This window comes from Esox lucius, chromosome 14, assembly GCF_011004845.1.
Source record: "Esox lucius isolate fEsoLuc1 chromosome 14, fEsoLuc1.pri, whole genome shotgun sequence".
Lineage (NCBI taxonomy): Eukaryota > Metazoa > Chordata > Actinopteri > Esociformes > Esocidae > Esox > Esox lucius.
Window position 1 is genome coordinate 252894 of NC_047582.1, and position 20386 is coordinate 273279.

General features: G+C 40.3%; 1 protein-coding gene across 8 annotated transcripts in view; it reads left to right on the forward strand.

Annotated features, from left to right (window-relative positions):
- sec16a (SEC16 homolog A, endoplasmic reticulum export factor) overlaps positions 1–20386 on the forward strand; it is a 91187-nt gene that overhangs the window by 42706 nt on the left and 28095 nt on the right. For 6 of the 8 annotated variants that reach the window (XM_020044755.3, XM_010864551.4, XM_010864553.4 and 3 more), the window contains 3 exons: positions 1019–1449; positions 1558–1605; positions 19809–19976. In XM_020044755.3, the coding sequence (XP_019900314.2) occupies positions 1019–1449; positions 1558–1605; positions 19809–19976 (647 nt within the window). Of the gene's footprint in view, positions 1–1018; positions 1450–1557; positions 1606–1763; positions 2714–19808; positions 19977–20386 lie in introns of those variants that run through there. The other 2 variants (XM_020044756.3, XM_013132432.4) reach the window with 2 other exon arrangements.

Consider the following 20386-nt stretch of genomic DNA (forward strand, 5'->3'; position numbering starts at 1 on the left):
TTTGAGCCAGATCAGTTATTTTTATGACAATGATCGTTTTGCACAATATTTAGATTCCAAAATCAAAAGTATCCAATCTGAAGGGAGTTTTATGCTGATGTTAGAAATGTCTCAACAAATACTGTGCAAATTTATGTCAGTTTCAATCAATAAGGAAATCTAGCCCAGGGGTGCAGTAGAGCATTGGTGGAAGGTTATAGATGCAGAGAATTCACTGAAAGTAATTTTCTTCTTAATTTCAGTATGTTTAAACCCAGTTTAGAATTGTTTTGCATGCAATATTGCAGTATTTCTACTGAAAGTTGAATTTTGTCATTTCCATCTAATTTAATGTGCATTAAAATGCATATATAGAAAGTGTTGTCCCACTGCATTATAGGTCTATGTTTGAAAATAAAATGAATCGTCCTTGTACGTGTTTAACTGAATTACCTGAGCGTTCAAACACGTTTTGCTACTTTAGGAAGGGTTTGCTACTTTTAGAATGATCTCTTTCAAATAACTGTGCACTGGAGTGAGAAGTTAAATGTAACCATGCGCAGGAAAATTTGATTGTCATTGCTATGCGGTTGCATTTTGTGACGTTAACAACATGGGTTTAGTGGTAGTTCCAAAGCTGAACACAACTGCACTGATCTGGGCACATTCTGGTTTTAGGCCAAATGAAGCAGTTATTGGGAGGACCCAAATTGTTGGATATGCTCCAGAAAGGTGGTGCTCAAAAGCACAAACACCACAGATCTGAAGAACCATCTGGATCACCATGTGTATTCTTATAATATTATTAGGTTTACACTATAATAGTGGCAAAAAAATTACAAAATCGATAGTTAAATTGTTTATCGCAATTATTTGTGACTATTCATCGTCAGCTAAACTGTCAATCCTGACAGCCCTACATGTAAGTTGTTCTGGAGTTGTTGGTTAGTCACCCAGCTGCCCAATGAGCAACTCATTTATTATGAGTTCAAAAATCCAAGCTGCCACCAGTAATCGTGACTTTTTCCTTTCTTTGCAGCACCACCAACAATCCTTCAAGAGGGAATGGTGTCCCAAACACAATCCCCCAGTGATGGAGTCCAGTTCTTTCCAGTTCCCCAGAGTCTCCCCAGCCCACCTGCCCAGATCCCCTTACGAGGGTTCCCCTCCCAAAGCTCTGGTATTGCGGCACATTACCACCCCCAGCCTCCGCAGCAGCCCCAATCAGACCAGTCTAACTTGTACCCTGGAGCCCAGCACCAACAACCGATGATGCACCCTCCGCAGCAGCAACGGATGATGCCCCAAGAGATACAGCCTCCACTACAGATGCAGCACCAGACACATGTGATGTCTTCTAATGATCAGCAGACTGGTGTTCCAGAAATGCTGCCTTCTCCCACGTCCACCTCTCCGCAGAGAAACGCTTTCACGCCAAAGATGGACTTCTATGACCATATGGCTCACATGGTGTGTTTGTTTACTGGTGGTGTTTTTAAAGCCAGGTTTGGTTGTGTGTTTGTATGCCATGTTAGATGGTTTGCTTATGTCACTAAATCATGTTTTATTTTTGTACAGGGCCCTGGAAGAAGATCCAGAACCAGTTCACAGTCCTCAATGCACATGGTAGGGTGTTTGTTGCAAATTTTTCAAAGTGAATAACAAATATAAAATAAATTAATGCAGCAAGCAGCATTTAGTGGGTTTCAGCATTGAAACTTCTCCTAGCCAGAATGCAAATTATTTTCAACAATATGACATCTATGGTTTTTCCTTTCCCATAGTGCCCCCATGTGGCCAACTTGAAACATCCTGCACACAAACTAAAATCACAACCCTGATCATGTGTACCAAATGCAATCTCACTGAGTGAAAAAGAACAACAGATATTGTGTTATGCTGCCACTGTTTGGCCAATTGAGTTTACTTGCATGTTACGTTGCAGTAGTTTTCATGATATTTACCTCAATTGCTATTATAATACAATTTTGATAAATATGGATACTTCATATGTCTGACACTATCAGAGCAGTACAACATCTTACCCTGTTATAGATCAGGCAATAAATGTCAATTTCCGTTGGAAAATTTTGTAGGAATTTTATATTAATGCAGGAAAATAAAACTCAATAGATTTGGCCGAAGATAAAACAAACCAAAATGTGCGTTTTTTAAAGAAAAAAAATCATGTTTGAAATGTGGTGGGGCCAAACATGGAGTAGGAAGCTGGCGACACTTCCACTAGTTCCACTAGATGGCAGCAGAATAGGGGTAAAACTACAGGGACTTCTTTTTGTAAACCTAGGCCAAAGTGTCCTTTACACATTGTGCCAAATTGGACACATTATGAATTTTCAAGTTCATACCTACACAGAACATACAACAATGCAAAGGTGATAAAAAAAAATAAGGGTTACACACTCCCAGGAATGTCATATATGATGGAAAATTAGCTTCCCTACATAAAGGTACTAACCGGAGGCACGACAAGAAGGTGGATCCAATGCCTCATTACACATTAGGGCCAAGTTAGCAGCCAACACTGATCTACCATCATATGTGCAAACACCACAGTCAACACACAAACTGGAAAAAATACTATTTACACACCATTTATAATATTTAGATTTATATTGTTCTAATGATTCCAAGTCCCACAGCCATGTCTTTCTGTACTGTTGTTTTTCAGTGCTAAGCAAACAGTTGGCAGGAGTAGAAAGGAAAAGAGTAGAAGGGAATAGGCGAAAGAAGGGGGAGACTTATCTACTGGGATATCTCTGAAATGGCCAGCCAGGTAATGACATCACAGTGGGGTGGGGGGTTAAGAGCCATAGAGACCCAGAGAAATATGGGGATAAATAGGCCATAAAAAGCCACAACATGTCATAGCCAAATCATATAGACAATTCGTTACATATAAATAGACATTATGAACGGAAATCTACTGTAATATGACCCAATAGGCTGTAAGATTCTCAGAAACCAAATGACATAGTCAAATAACACATGCTTAACATAGCCTAATATGCTAATGCTAATACAGCTCCAGAAAAAATTAAGAGACCACTGCACCTTTTTCTTTCTTTTCCAAAAAAAATTGATAAGAAGGTTTTGAGTGAGTAAAAGGGTTAAAATTAAGAGACCACTGCAAATTGAACGCTTCTGTTCCTCACTCAAAATTTTCCTTTTCAATTATTTCTTCCAAAAATCTAGTCCAAATTGGTCTCCTGTGTTGCTTTTCCACTTTGGAGTAGCTATTTAAATGTTTAATGTTAACAGCTCTGGAAAAAATTAAGAGACCACTCCTAATTTCTTAAATCAGCATCTCTACATGTATGGCAGCCATTCCATTCCAGTGTCTGTTAAATTCCAACACAGGCACACCTCATTTTACTTAATGAGGTACTGATTAGGTGATTACCTGAACCAAATCTTATTTAACAAGGAAGTATAAAAACCACTGCTGTGGTCATCACTATCTGCTGGAAATAGGACCAGCTGGAAGCCAAAAACTGTGCACATTTCTATAAAAAATAACTATTCACCATGACAAAATAGTTGAAAAGAAAAGCTTTGAGTGAGGAAAAGAGTTCAATTCTGGCTTTACTGGCAGAGGGGTACAGTGAGCGTCAGGTTGCTTCCATCCTGAAAATGTCAAATACAGCGGGTCATAAGAACAAGGTCAAGAAACAGACATTGGGGACAACAAAGCTACACTGGCAGAGGGCGAAAACGACTGTCCACTGACCGAGATGACCTTCTACTCATTCGAATGTCACTCAAGAACCGTAGGATTACGTTAAGTGACCTACAAAAAGAATGGTGAAGTGCACGACAAGGACGGTTCGAAACAGGCTCCTAGGGGCAGGGCTGAAGTTCTGCAAAGCTAGAAAAAAGCCCTTCATCAATGAGAAGCAAAGAAGAGCCAGGTTGAAATTTGCAAAAGATCATAAGGATTGGACTGTAGAGGAATTGACAAGTCACATTTTCAGCTTTGCCCAACCCCTGGTCGTTTAATAGTTAGACGGAGACCTGGAGAGGCCTACAAGCCACAGTATCTCGCACCCACTGTGAAATTTGGTGGAAGATCGGTGATCTGGGGATGTTTCAGCCAGGCTGGAATCGGGCAGATTTGTCTTTGTGAAGGACGCATGAATCAAGCAGCAGGACAATGCTCCATGCCACACAGCCAGGTCAATCAAGGTGTGGATGGATGACCACCAGATTAAGACCCTGTCATGGCCAGCCCAATCTCCAGACCTGAACCCCATTGAAAACCTCTGGAATTTGATCAAGAGGAAGATTGGTGGTCACAAGCCATCAAACAAAGCCGAGCTACCAGGAGTGGCATAAAACGTTACCATAATGAGAGACAGTGAGAGACATAAGTATTTGATCACCTACCAACCAGTAAGAATTCCAGCTCTCACAGACTGTTAGTTTTTCTTTATGAAGACCTCCTGTTCCACTCATTACCTGTATTAACTGCACCTGTTTGAACTTGTTACCTGTATAAAAGACACCTGTCCACACACTCAATCAAACAGACTCCAGCCTCTCCATAATGGCCAAGACCAGAGAGCTGTGTAAGGACATCAGGGATAACATTGTAGACCTGCACAAGGCTGGGATGGGCTACAGGACAATAGGCAAGCAGCTTGATGAGAAGGCAACAACTGCTGGCGCAATTATTAGAAAATGGAAGAAGTTCAAGATGACGGTCAGTCTCCCTCGGTCTGGCGCTCCATGCAAGGTCTCACCTCGTGGGCCATCAATGATCATGAGGATAGTGATGGATCAGCCCAGAACTACACAGCAGAACCTGGTCAATGACCTGAAGAGAGCTGGGACCACAGTCTCAAAGAAAACCATGAGTAACACACTATGCCGTCATGGATTAAAATCTTGCAGTGCACGCTTTTTCCAGGTATGAATAGCCAGGGGGGCTAGCCAAGCCAGTGCATGTCCAGGCCTGTCTGAAGTTTGCCAATGACCATCTGGATGATCCAGAGGAGGAATGGGAGGTCATGTGGTCTGATGAGAAATAGCTTTTTGGTCTAAACTCCACTTGCCGTGTTTGGAGGAAGAAGAAGAAGGATGAGTACAAGCCTAAGAACGCCATCCCAACCGTGAAGCATGGAGGTGGAAACATCATTCTTTTTGGATGCTTTTCTGCAAAGGGGACAGGACGACTGCACCGTATTGAGGGGAGGGTGGATGGGGCCATGTATCACGAGATCTTGGCCAACAACCTCCTTCCCTCAGAAAGAGCTTTGAAGATGGGTCATGGCTGAGTCTTCCAGCATGACAACGACCCGGAAAATACACAGCCAGGGCAACTAAGGAGTTGCTCCGTAATAAGCATCTCAAGGTCCTGAAGTGGCCTAGCCAGTCTCCTAGCCAGTCTCCAGACCTGAACCCAATAGAAAATCTTTGGAGGGAGCTGAAAGTCTGTATTGCCCAGCGACAGCCCCGAAACCTGAAGGATCTGGAGAAGGTCTGTATGGAGGAGTGGGCCAAAATCCCTGCTGCAGTGTGTGCAAACCTGGTCAGAATTACAGGAAACGCATGATCTCTGTAATTGCAAACAAAGGTTTCTGTACCAAATATTAAGTTCTGCTGTTCTGTTGTATCAAATACTTATGTCATGCAAAAAATGCAAATTAATTACTTAAATCATACAATGGGATTTTCTGGGTTTTTGTTTTTGATTCCATCACTCACAGTTGAAGAGTACCTATGATAAAAATTACAGACTTCTACATGCTTTGTAAGTGGGAAAACCTGTAAAATCGGCAGTGTGTCAAATACTTGTTCTCCCCACTGTATGTGGCAACAATTAAACCAATACCTTTCCAGAGTTTAATTTATTTGGAAAACGCCCTCGCTTTTCTTACTTTAGAAATATGTTGACTTTGGTCGGGCATGGGCGTATAGCCTATGCCCATGTGTTGTTAAATTACAACTCAGTTTTCGTTTTAATTTAACTGCCATGTCTACAATTTAAAGGTGCAATTGATAAGTTTAACCCTCAGTTAGAAGTGGAAATATAGAAACCAATGAAAACAGAAATTACTTATGTACTGAGAATGTATTATATACTGAGGCTTAAACATAACACCCACTCTACCAAAGGCACATTTTTAATAAAGCATTGGTTATAATGTTCATGTCACCCGAATGATTGAAGGTGAAATAATGCTAGCTTAGACTGAGACTCTTCTAGCAATAATTTTTGATGCAATATTAATGGACATGTTGCATTCCACTAAACATTTGCTTATATTAGCAAGTCATTGTACGAATGAAAACTGAGAATTAACTACATGAGCATGGAGTAGCTACTGAGGCTTGAAAGCATGACACCATCTCTAAATTGTAGCTAAACCGTAGGTTATAATGTTCATGTCACCAGAATAATCTGGCTCTGCTAGATATTATTATTATTATTATTATTATTATATGTATATTTTTATAATTACGGTAAATTATTATGGTAATATTTCATTCCACTAAATATTTGCCTATAGTAACAAATCATTGTAAAAATGAAAACATTGGATTAACTTAGCTACTGAGCATAAATTAGCTACTGAGGCTGGAAAACATGACACCATATAAAAAAAAAAGCTAATTCTTAATAGCTATACTGTTATAATGTGGTTTTTGAGCAATTCTCAATTTGAAAAACACTTCAAACGCTACTTCTATTGCATCAAATGACTGATCTAAATCTTTTCACGTACGTTTTAAAATATCACTGAAGGCCCCAATTTTTTTTATGCGCATTATTTCAGTATGCACTGACAATTCCAGAATTGTATATAGTGAGGGGGGAAAATTATTTTATCCCCTGGTGATTTTGTACGTCGGCCCACTGACAAAGAAATTACCAGTCTATAATTTTAATGGTAGGTTTATTTGAACAGTGAGAGACTTTTATAAATTGATTTGCATTTTAATGATTGAAATAAGTATTTGATCCCCTCTCCATCAGAAAGATTTCTGGCTCCCAGGTGTCTTTTATACAGGTAACCAGCTGAGATTAGGAGCACACCCTTAAAGGGAGTGTATGAAAGACACCTGTCCACCGAAGCAGTCAATCAATCAGATTCCAAACTCTCCACCATGGCCAAGACCAAAGAGCTGGCCAAGGATGTCAGGGACAAGATTGTAGACCTACACAAACCTTACAGCGTCGAAGGAACATTGTTATTGCGAGTACGTTCTTGTTTCGTTGGTACCTGTAATCAACTATTGATTTGGGCTTTGCCATGTCTATTTGTGTTGCAGCGTCCTGTCATACTACATAATGGTTCTGTACATCCTTGATGGTTTCATTCCCCATATATTAATGTTTCTGTAATTTGTGTTTTGTAAGCCTCTTGTTAAATCACTTTATTCCACTGTCTCTATGAATATGAGGTGGCTACATCGCATGACAATAACCTGTAGCCCAAATGTCATGGTGAGGTTATTTGAATTATATTGCCTTAGGCAGCCAAGTGTGCTAATATTATTTTTATTATTATCATTATTATTATGAAATAACTATGGTAACGGTGCATTCCACTAAATATTTGCCTATAGTAGCAAATCATTGTACAAATGAAAACATTGGATTAATTTAGCTACTGAGCATAGATTAGCTACTGAGGCTAGAAAACATGACACCAAATCAAAAAAGCTAATTACTAATAGCTATACTGTTTGTTATAATGTTCATGTCATCAGAATAATTTTAGATGGAGTAACTAACTAGCTGTTCTTTACATTTTAATGAAATAATCATGGCATTCCACTAAATATTTGACTTTGACTCCCCAAATCCTTGAGTCGGCTTTCAATTTGTAGGTCACGATTCAACTCGATTTTTGATTAGCTGCTTTGTGTTAACGACATTGCTGTTGAGACCATTGTCCCACTCTTCTTTGCAAAAGTGCTCCAAATTTGTCAGATTGCGAGGACATCTCCTGTGCACAGCCCTCTTCAGATAACCCCACAGATGTTCAATTGGATTCAGGTCTGGGCTCTGGCTGGGCTATTCCAGAATGTTAATCTTCTTCTGGTGAAGCCATGCTTTTGTGGATTTGGATGTGTGCTTTGGGTTGTTGTCATGCTGAAAGGTGAACTTCATCTTCAGTTTCCTAATGGACGCCTGAAGGTTTTGTGTTCATAATTCCCTCCATCCTGACTAAGCTGAAGAAAAATAGCCCCGAACCATAATGCTTCACTGTGGGTATGGTGTTCTTTGGGTGATGTGCAGTGTTGTTTTTGCACCAAACATACCTTTTAGAATTATGGCCAAAACGTTCAACCTTGGTTTCATCAGACCATAACACATTTTCCCATGTGCTTTTGGGAGATTCGATTTTTGTTTTTGCAAACTTCAGCCGGGCTTGGATGTTTTTCTTTGTAAGAATAGGCTTCCATCTTGCCACCCTACCCCATAGTCCATTCATATGAAGAATATGGGAGATTGTTGTCACATGCAGCCAGTACTTGCCAGAAATTCCTGCAGTTCCTGTAATGTTTCTGTAGGCCTCTTGGAAGTGTCCCTGACCAGTTTTCTTCTCGTTTTCTCATCAATTTTGGAGTGACATCCAGTTCTTGGTAATGTCTCTGTTGTACCATATATTCTCCACTTGATGATGACTGTCTTCACTGTGTTCCATGGTACATCTAATGATTTGCAAATTCTTTGTACCCTTCTCCTGACTGATATCTTTCAACAATGAGATCCCTCTGATACTTTGGAAGCTCTCTGCGGACCATGGCTTTTGCTCTGAGATGCCACTAAGAAATGTCAGGAAAATCGTACTGGAACAGCTGAACTTTGTCACTTTAAATGATGGCAGATGTGTAAAGACTTCTATTTAACATAAGTTTGAATGTGATTGGTTCATTCTGAACGCAGGTGCATCCCCAGTTATAAGAGGGTGTGCACACTTATGCAACCAGGTTATTGTAATTATTTTTAATTTTATTTTTTCCTGAAGATTTTAGTTTTTCAATTGAATTGTTCACATTATAGGTCACATTAAAAGTGGTTGATGTTCTGATATGATTTATCTTTGTTTCATTCTTTTACATCACAAGAACCTGACATTTTAACAGGTGTGTGTAGACTTTTTTTATTTCCACTGTATACTTGACAGGTATGCAGGTTAGGACTGTAACCAGCTAATAGTTTGTTTTAACCAACAATGTAGTAGATAAATGTAGATGCTATTTAGATATACATAAGTTGGTCAGGGGCTAATTACTTTCAAGAGGGGATGATTTTGTCATTTTAAATTACGCTGTATGGTCTTAAAAACACTGAAATGCGAATGTAGGATAGAGGGGTATACCCATTTCGATTCTAGTTAGAAAATGTTTAGGTAAAAATGTTTACTGCGAAATTTGAAAGGAGTTTGCGATTGTGTGATTAAGTAACCGCACATCATTGATTGTTGCCACCTCCACCATATCCATGCAACTGATTGTGTATGGTTCATGTAAAGGACTTGGCTTTAAATGAATTGCACTCACAGAACCGTTAACAACTATACCGCTCTATAATCGCAGGTCTATTATTTATTTAACTTCGGTAGCATCAATAAGACCTCCGGTTTTCATGTTTTACTTTTAGTCTGCGGTGGTATGTTGTATACGTTTGCCAGCTACAATAAGATTTCCTATTTTGATGTTTAAGGTGAAGCACACTGAAAGCGCTAAAGAGAACAGTATCTAATGTAAAAAATCCTATTCTGATGTTATTGTTGTTTATTTGCTCATTGGTGCCGCAGTGAATGTATTCTAAGAAATACTCAGATTTTGTAAAATTACGAAACAATGTGAAATAATGGGGCACTGTGTGCTACACCCAGCAAAACTATATTTTCTACTCCCCCTTTAACCCCCAATGCAACACACTTTACTGTACATGGAATTCATATTGCCTCATTATTTCGTAGCCTGTGGCGCTTCTTACGAGTCTGGTAGGTAATTAATGAACAGTTTTAGATAATGGTTAATTGAGTGTAAGCATCACAAAGAAATTAAGATAAGTGGAAAGAGAACTCCCTCAACCAACTATCCCAGCTACATTTAGAGCCAAAAAACCAATAAACTCTACTCGTGCCAAAGAAATAACAAATGCATTAGCAAGTTTATGGCAATGGATCTGCAGGCTTGCCAAATAAATGACACGGTGTAAATAGTTGTATTAAAATAGGCAACAAGTGCTGGACATTGTTGCCACTGTTCTATTTTTTTTAAAGAAAGTCGAATCGTGACCTAAAAATTTTAAGTCAAATACACCCCTAATAGGCAAATATTTAGTAGAATGCTAAATTGCCATGATTATTTAATCAAAAAGAACAGCCAGCAGGGACACACAAAATAGCTAATGATGCATTAGCAATAAATGCTACCAATGTTAGGTAGCTAGTTAATCCATCTAAAACGTTTCTGATAACATGAACATTATAACGGTTTAGCTATTACTAATTTGCCATTTGGATAAGGTGTCTTGCTTTCAAACCTCATCATCCTCATCATCTCATCCCCATCTTCTTCCGCTTATCCGGGGGCCGGGTCGCGGGGGCAGCAGTCTAAGCAGGGATGCCCAGACTTCCTTCTCCCCAGACACTTCCTCCAGCTCTTCCGGGGGGACACCGAGGCGTTCCCCGGGCCAGCCGGGAGACATAGTCCCTCCAGCGTGTCCTAGGTCTTCCCCGGGGTCTCCTCCCGGTGGGACGGGACCGGAACACCTTCCCAGGAAGGCGTTCCAGAGGCATCCGAAACAGATGCCCAAGCCACCTCAGCTGACCCCTCTCGATGTGGAGGAGCAGCGGCTCTACTCTGAGCTCCTCCCGGGTGACCGAGCTTCTCACCCTATCTCTAAGGGATCGCCCAGCCACCCTGCGGAGGAAGCTCATTTCTGCCGCCTGTATCCGGGATCTTGTCCTTTCGGTCATGACCCAAAGCTCATGACCATAGGTGAGAGTAGGAACGTAGATTGACCTCAGTAGCTAATCTACGCTCAAGTAGCTAAGTTAATCCAATGCTTTCATTTGTTCAATAACTTGCTACTACAGGCAAATATCAATTAATCAAATGTATTTATAAAGCCCTTTTTACATTAGCAGTTGTCACAAAGTGCTTTTACAAAACACCCAGCCTTAAACCCCAAGGAGCAAACAACAGTAGTGTTGAATTTCAGGGGCTAGGAAAAACTCCCTAAGAAGGCTGAAATTTAGGGAGAAACCTAGAGAGGACCCAGGCTCAGAGGGGTGACCAGTCCTCTTCTGGCTGTGCCGGGTGAACCTATTAAGAGTACAAATTGTAATAATAATTGCATGTGGGCTGAGTCCAGAGGCTATTTAAACTTAGTCCAGGTCGGAAGCATGAACAGAGACAAGGACATGGACAACACAGGGGAGGGGGGGATGTGTCTGCACAGTGGCAGCTGAAATCATCAGGTATTGGCTTGATCTGCAACACAACTGGCAGGACTTTGGTCAGGGACAGCAACGATTCTTTCAATCCTGGTACTCCTCAGGTGTGGGCCAAGACCTCATGTCCTAAGTTTTAAACGGCAGGAGAAAGGGAACATTTTGAAAATGCATTCCTTAGATCTACAGGGATTTATAGTGGAGAAGGAGAACTGACCCCTACTCCCCCAGCACAATAATATAGTCGTGTAAGACCTTGGGGCTGAGACGGGGATCCAGTGACACTGTGCCAACAAGCAGGCAATCAATCCACCCACATTGCCAAGCATCAACCAAAGGGACCCCCAGCAACCCTGAATAAGGGCAGAGTATTACCAGCAGAGTACAGCCCAATTGCACAAGTTTGCAACAGAGGGACAACAACAAGCCAGTGACTCGCCCCCGAATGGCATTGGATGGAGGGCATCTCAGTGGCAATGTGAGCCCACCTGGCAAGACCGCAGGGGTGGACATTATCAAGCCTTTCTGGTCACCTTCACACCCCTGGGCCTGACTACACTTAATCATAGACCATGCTGTAGAGAGGAGTCTTTAGTAGACACTTGAAAGTTGAGCACTGAGTTTGCATTTAATTGGCAAATCATTCCACAGTAGTGGAAGGCCCTGTCTCCAGCTGTTTTAAAAAAAAAAATCTAGGTACAGTTAGAAGGCCTGCATCTTGTGATCTAAGGTTACGTTTAGGTATGTATGGCTGGATCATTTCAGCGAGGTAAGTAGGAGCAAGTCCATGTATTGATTTATAGGTTAACAATAAAACCTTTAAAATCAGTCCTAACCCTTTACAGGCAGCCACTGTAAAGAGGCTAGTACTGGAAAATGTGTTCATTTTTTTTGTTCAAGTTAGGATTCTAGCAGCCATGTGCAACACTAATTTAAGTTTATTTATTGATTTATCAGGGTAACCGGAAAGAAGAGCATTGCAGTAATCTAATCTAGAAGTTAAAAAAGCATAGATTAGTTTTTCTGCATCAGTTTTTGATAGAAAGTTTCAGATTTTTTGCAATGTTTCGAAGATGAAATTAAGCAACTCTTGAGACATATTTTATATGTTCATCAAAGGAGAGGTCAGGGTCAAGGGAAACGCAGAGGTTTCTTACAGTTTTTTGGGATATGACCATGAGGATTCTAGCTTATTTGATATCACATCTTGATAATAAAATAGTTTAGTTAATATATTTATGGTTACATAAATATGACACCACACAGTGCTTGCACAAATAGTTAGTTGACGGAATACTTGTGTGTCACTGCTAGCAAGTGCTTATGCAAGCGTAGATTCCATATTTATCTGAAGTCCTGAATGTCCTGAAAACGTTTGCAATGTAACATGCAAGTATATTCAGTTTTGCAAGTATATTCAGTATATAACAGTGGCTGCATAACCGCCATAACACTATCTGTTGTTCTTTGTCACTCAGTGAGATTACATTTGGTACACATGATCAGGGTTGTGATTTTACTTTGTGTAAATGAAGTTTCAAGTTAGCCACATCCCCCATGTGGAAAGGAAAAATCATAATGTTGTATTGCTTGCAACTAAGGATGTAAGTTGAAAAAAATTCGCAATCTGGCTAGTTTTTTACTGGTGAAACCCTATTGTGTTTCTTCCGGTTCATTATTATTATTATTCTGGCAAAAAAGGGTGTTTTGCTAATTCTCGTGAGAGAAAATGGTTTAAAGGTGCCCACATTTTTATGGTTGTACAGGGCCAAGGGCCGCAACTTCTGGTGCAGTGGCATTCATGTCGGCCTCAAGGTGGCGCTGTCACAAGCCTCAAGTTGCACTTTGTGCAGGCTCACCACACCCACCCCTTGGGACTTAGAACCTTGAAATTTAGTAAATAGGTGTAGCTCCTATTGATGAAAATGTTTCTCATTGGGACCCATAAAGTTAATGGATGGATGATGGATTTTCCGCAGTCTTGGATTTTTTGAAAAACACGAAATTAACTCCTCTGGCACCAAATGTCCCATCTTTACCTACTTTGATATTTGGCATCTAGGGACCATAATCTTCAAATGTTATATCAGCCAGACCATTATGTCAAAAAACATGGACGCTATTGACCAATGAACATATGAGGGAGCGTGGTTTTGCATATTGATGCGCACATCTCCAACACGCATAATGGTATAATAATTCTACTTGGTACATATGTTCACAAGGAGAATATGGAAAAAATTACTACATGGATATTTTTATGAACCACACGGTGGCGCTATTGAGGTTTTTCACATTTGCAATGTCACCATACTCACCCCGTTTGAGATACTGCCTTAAAAAGAGGTAGATAAGTCTACCTCCTCATAAGGAGCATATTTGCCATTGGGACTCATTAACTTCGCTTTAAGGGTTTGGTGGCTATTTTGAATTTGTGAAAAACACTTTTTAAAATCTCCTCTGGTAACTAAGGACCGATCTTCACATACATTCATTTTTGGCATCTATGGACGATGGTCTTCAAAAGTTATCATTTAGGCCAGTGTCTCAAAAAACATGGCCGACATTGACAGATGAACATGGGCAGGGGCGTGGTTTTCCACATATAGACACATCATCTACAAGGATAGTGGGATAATAATTCTACTTGGCGCATATGTTAACAAAGATGATACGACAATAATGACTGCAAAGATGTATCAACCACATGGTGGTGCTATTGGGGTTCCCCACATTTGCAAGCTTACCATGCCCATCCCTTTTAAAATAAAACATTGAAAACAGGTGTATCAGTCCAACTCCTCCCAAGGAAAATATTTGCATTTGGGATACATTAAGTCAGGCGTAATGTTTTTTTTTGACAATTCTGAATTTGTGAAAAATGCTTCAAATGCTACTTCTATAGCATCAAAAGACATGTTAGGTGTGATTACATTTGGTACACATGATCAGGGTTGTGAATTTAGTATATATAAAACGTGTCCATTAGGCCACATGGAGATACGAGTGAAAATGTAAAAACCATACATGGGAAATTGTTTACAGCTATAGGCATGAGTTTGATATGTGTCCTATTGAAGTAAAAAAATTCAATCTGGCTACTAATAGCATAATACTGAAACCCGCTAAATGCTGTTTGCAGCTATAATCTTTTAGTGTTTTTCAGTGTATTTGGAAATGGCCTGTGCTCAGGGGTGGGGGTCTGGCTGTTTTCCACCAAGATTGTTTTGACCTGAGTATTTTGCCTGTCCCATCTGGCTTATCATTTGAGTGCATGGCTTTTAAATTGTTATAACACAGTTATATTTATCTATTGCCCTCCTTAATTAAATGTCTAATTTATTACTGAGTTCTCTGAGCTAATCACATTTCTGTGCCTTACTCAATCCAATGCTGTTGTCCTTGGTGATTTCAACATTGATGTTGATTCAACAAAATGTTTCTTTGCCACTGACTTGCTGAACCTGCTGGACTTCCTCAATGTCCCCACACACAATTGTGGACTTACTTGACCTCGTCGCTGGAGAAGTCCCGTTGTCAGACCTAGATGTACATGAGTTAGGTGTCTCTGACCATAGGGCTGTGACATTGTGCGTAATTACTCCTGCAGTTCAACTCAAAACTTAAGCGGACTGATGAATTCAGAAACATCAAGTTCCTTGACATGTCTGTTTTCCAGGTGCCACTACAGCCTGCCCTACTATCTGACAGTCACAAGTCCACTGCTGATGAGTTGGTTGACCTGTACAACAGCACATTGAGTAACACCTTAAAAATACTGTCAAGTATCATTCCAGTTGTCGTCCCCATGGTTCAGAAATGGCTGCGCAGCATGAAGACCACGGCTGCAATATAGACCATGTGTGGAGATGCACTGGCTTAACTGTCTACCTACTGACCTGTAAAGACCACTAGAATTGTTATTTGAAGGCTTTAAAAGCAGTCTGCTCTAGTTTCTACTTTTCTTTGACTGAGAATGGCAAAGATAATCCCCGGACATTAAGTCATCAGTTGCCTCCTCCAACCTACAGACTCTGCCCCTCCCAATAAAACCACTGAACAGTGCAATACATTTGCTGAATTCTTCAAGAATAAATTCAACAATAGAGAGAACATTATATCTTGTAACCGTAATCCCCCTCAGGCTCCTTCCCAACCACACACATCTGCTTCTTTTCTAAGTGACTCTGTTCTGGTGACACCTGTTACTGTTCTGGAATTCATATTAAAAATGTGATTCCCATTGATTTTTGTTACTTGTTTGTTCAACATGTCCCTGCACACTGGGCAGGTACCGTCACTTTTCAAGATAGCAGCCATCTCTCCCTTGCTCAAGAAACCGTTGCTTGACCCAGACATCCTTTCAAACTGCCAACCCATTTCCAAACTCCCATTCTTATTTAAAGTCATAGAGAAGATTGGCAACTCAACTTCACTCACACCTCAGTGCTAACCAGCTCTATGATGTTTTCCACTCTGGCTTCATGCCAATGCATAGTATTGAGACAGCAATGTTGAGGGTTGTTAATGATCTCTTCATGGCTACAGATACAAGATCCCATCCATTTTTATTCTTCTGGCTCCTCAGCGCTGCTTTGATACAGTAGATCACACATTGTACTATGTGCGCTTAAGGGAGCACACTACCGTCTCTGGGTATAGTTTGTCCAAAATTCATATTTTTCTCCAAAATTCACATACAAAGAGAAAGTACCGAGTCTATCTATTATTCAGCTCTGTCCCAGTCTGTTATTAGCAATATTAGCATCATCCAAGTTCATGAATGGAAACTGTTAGTACCACTATTGCAAATATGCATTGCAAGCAGAAAACTACTCCAAAACACTTCAAACTAAATTCAGTAATCTGTCGCGGTAACATTGAGTAAATCTTTTTTGTTTTTTTAAACTGTACACTGACGAAACAGCGGGCGGAATTGGCTGAATACAAACTGGCACTAGGGAATTTCCTATAGCCATCATATACAGCTTCTCTTCTTCAGTAGTGATGTCATCGAGGTGAGTGTGAACTTTAACCACAAGCTATGTAAAGATAGGTTGATTTGCCTAGCTTTAAAAAATTACTGCTACTTTTCACTTCTGTATATTATTGCTATATTTTTGGCTTTATATATTTTTTTATTCTTACTACGTAGATGTCATGTGCCATGTCACATTAATTTTATTGTGCAAGATGTTGCTGGTTTATTCGGTTTATTTGAAAAATATACTTCTAGATTTCCTTTGTGTCAATGTCGACTTCTGCCTGCTTGTGGATCTTGAGTTAAATTCTACCCGCTCTGCAATTAGGACAATATCTCGTCGTATTGTGGCAGAATCAATGGAGCAACTTCACCAACGAGACATACAATTGTTGCGAGAAACATTTTAATATAGAGGATCGTGACCCATGTTCGCTTAGGTAAATGCAATTCCATCAGGTTACCCAGTTTAACCCATGGAGACTAGTAATACTTCCGATTGCTACGTTATAATACACAAAGTACACATTGCCTCTGGATATTCACATTGCCCCCCTTTAGCTGCTCTCCAAGCTTTTATTCGGTCAATTTGTCATCTGTGTATTATGGTTAGTCCCCATAAAAATGTTGTTCCAGCTCGTATTAAAAATCGGACATAATATATATATGCATTTTCCTTTCTCTCTCAAGCACATAGTTTGATTGTCCGAGGTGAATATCAAAGACGAAATAGGTAACTTGCTTTCTATCCAGCAAATACTAACTTTCGTTTACTGCGTATATACTTACTCTTCCCGAACAAACACGTGGATTGATACCTATGTTTAAAAAAAACTGACTGGTAAACACAGGAAGTACCCGTTTATTTGAAATGTAAAATTATATTGTAAAAATTAAAACTTTATTTCGAGGAATACAACATTGTCATGTTGCTTGACACCACTTTTCATAGTTTGGAGTTTTAGAGAAGTTTTGTGTTAGAAAATTGCGGTTTCGTATAGTGGTTGAAATAATGTTCACGTACACGGTTGTCAAGGGAGAGAGTTTCACTTATTTATTGGAGTATTTGATAGTCTATTAGCTCATAATGTTACAGGCTAGTGCTCATCTCACTCAATCTCTTCTCACTGTAATGCTGGTTACAAGCTGATATACATTGAAGGGCGTGTTTACCTAGCAAAGAACAGATTTCCAAGACAGTAACCCCCATGCCAAATGGTCAATGTAAACATTCCTGTGGTTACTGTCACCGAAATACGATATTTGGACGAACTATCCCTTTAAACTGGTTCACTTCTTACCTCACTAACCGCACGCCCACAAGAGATCGGTGCTAGGACCTTTTTCCTCTTCCTGCTATACGTGCTCCCACTTGGCCACATCTTCAGATATCACTGTTCAATTCCACTGCTATGCAGTTGACACACAGGTGTACATTAAAACCCAACCTGACACACCTGCCATGTCAACCCTGTCCAACTGCATGGATGAAATAAAAAACTGGATGCAGAACATCTTCCCCCAACTCAATAGTCCCACATTAGACAGTCTGTAAACATTTTTTTTCCACCTTAAGATAATTTCCTGTCTAAGACCCCTCATCTTCTCAGACGCAGAAAAGCTTGTTAGGCCCTGTCCGGTTCCTCCCCCAGATAGGGCCACAGTGTCGCCGGACCCCCCTGTCTCAGTCCCAAGGTCTTACGCTGCTATATTATTGTGCTGGGGGAGTAGGGTCAGTTCTCCTTCTCCACTATAAATCCTTGTTGATATGAGGAATGCATTTTCAGAATTTTCCCAGTCTACTCACATTTTGAACTTAGGAGGGCATGAGGTCCTGTCCCACATCTGCGGAGTACCTGGCTTGGGGGACCCATTGCTGTCCCTGTCCAGAGTCTTCCTGGTTGTGTTGCAGATCGAGACGATGCCTGACAATTTCAGCTGCCACTGTGCTGACACCTCCCCTGTGTTGTCCTTGTCCATCAGGTCATACTTCTGACCTGGACTAAGTTTAAATAGACTCTAGACTCGGCCCACACGCATGTATTAATTATTACAATTGTAATCTTAGTATGTTCACCTGGCACAGCCAGAAGAGGACTGGTCACCCCTCTGAGCCTGGGTCCTCTCTAGGTTTCTTCCTAAATGTTGGCATTCTTAGGTTTTTTTTCCTAGCCACTGAAATTCAGCACTTGTTGTTTGCTCCTTGGGGTTTAAGGCCGGGTGTTTCTGTAAAAGCACTTTGTGACAACTGCTGTTGTAAAAAGGGCTTTATAAATACATTTGATTGATTGAGAGTACTAGGGGGCCTGCCAGCAAATTCAGTTCAGAAAGTACAGCTCATTGAAAACTGTCTCAGGATCCTTGCAGCACTGTCAAAAAAATCTGCCCACATCGCACCTCCTTGCTGACCTGTTCCTCAAAGAATTTACTGTCAAATTATCCCTTTAGTCTACATAGCCATCAGTGTCTATGGACCTGTCTACTTATCTGACCTGCTCTCCCCCTATGAACCTCCAGGCTTAGTAATGCCAATCAGAACCTGGCTCTGAAAAATGGGAGACTGTGCCTTTTCTTCCATTGGACCTCACCTCTGGAACTCCCTTGCTGACAGTCTCAGGGCTGCACAGACAGTCATGGCTTTTAAAGCAGGCCTTAAGACTCACCTTTATCATATGGCCTATCCTTCTCTTTAATCAACTTTATTATATAATGTATTATAATTTTTGTTTACTGTATTATCATAATAGTTTAATGTATATATTCTGTATATCTATTTTATTCAAGTTTTAGTTCTTTTTATTTAATATTAGTCTTTTATTTCTTAGTTGCTTATTTTTATGCACTTTAAATTCTTCTTCTATCATGAAAAGCGTTTTCCAAATGCAATAAATTATAAAAAACTATGTATCCTGGCAAGAAGGCCTTAGTCAATGAGTCAACCAAGAGGCGTTTTGCAACTGCAAATTGTTTGTCTTCCATGGCTGAGCATTCAATAAGTCAGGTGGGAGACATAATCTTATACATAATGGAAGAAGATTCTGTGGGTTTGATTAGACCAAAATGGAGCGCTGGCAGCATCATGCTATGGGGATGTTTCTCTGTGTCAGAGTATCAAGCTTCTGAAGATAAAGAGAAAAATGGATGCAGCATAGTATGTATAAGTCTGGAAGAAAAGCTTCTGAAGTCAGCAAGAGACCTGTGGACTTCATCTTTCAGCAGGACAATGACCCCAAACATACAGACAAAGCCACACTGAAGTAGCCTAAAAGTAAAAGTGTCAATGCCATGTAGAGGCCCAACCTTCAATCCAATTAATAATATACTGAACAAAAACTGTGTGTACCTGTGTTTGTCCTTTCACAACTTTGGTCCATGTGTTTGCCTGACTGGCTCTGCATTATTTGCAGCAGCCTCCAGGTCGGCGCTCTCGCACCACATCAGAGTCTTCCACACACTCAGGGGGACGAGAGAGAAGCAACTCCGCAGTGAAGCAGACTTCTCCACCTCCACCCTCCATTCCTGAGCAGCCACACAAGGAAGACATGAAAAAGGCCAAGAAGGACTCGCCAAAAAAGGTACACAAACGCACACCCTACAGTGACTTTTAATAATGTCATTAAAAATTCTACTTTAAATATTGTAGAGCTTTTGTCCCCTTTTTAATCACCCATATATTAGCATTACTGTTTTTTTAATTGTCTATTTTCCATACTTTTAAGAGGATAAAGTGAAAAGGCTGTAATCATTGTCATAAAAATAAACACATTTATATAAAAAGTTGTGCATATGCACTCCCCTAAAGGATTATCAGGTACACCTGTTAAATTTCTCATGAATGCAATTATCTAATCAACCAATCACATGGCAGTTGCTTCAATGCATTCAGGGGTGTGGTCCTGGTCAAGACAATCTCCTGAACTCCAAACTGAATGTCAGAATGGGAAAGAAAGGTGATTTAAGCAATTTTGAGCATGGCATGGTTGTT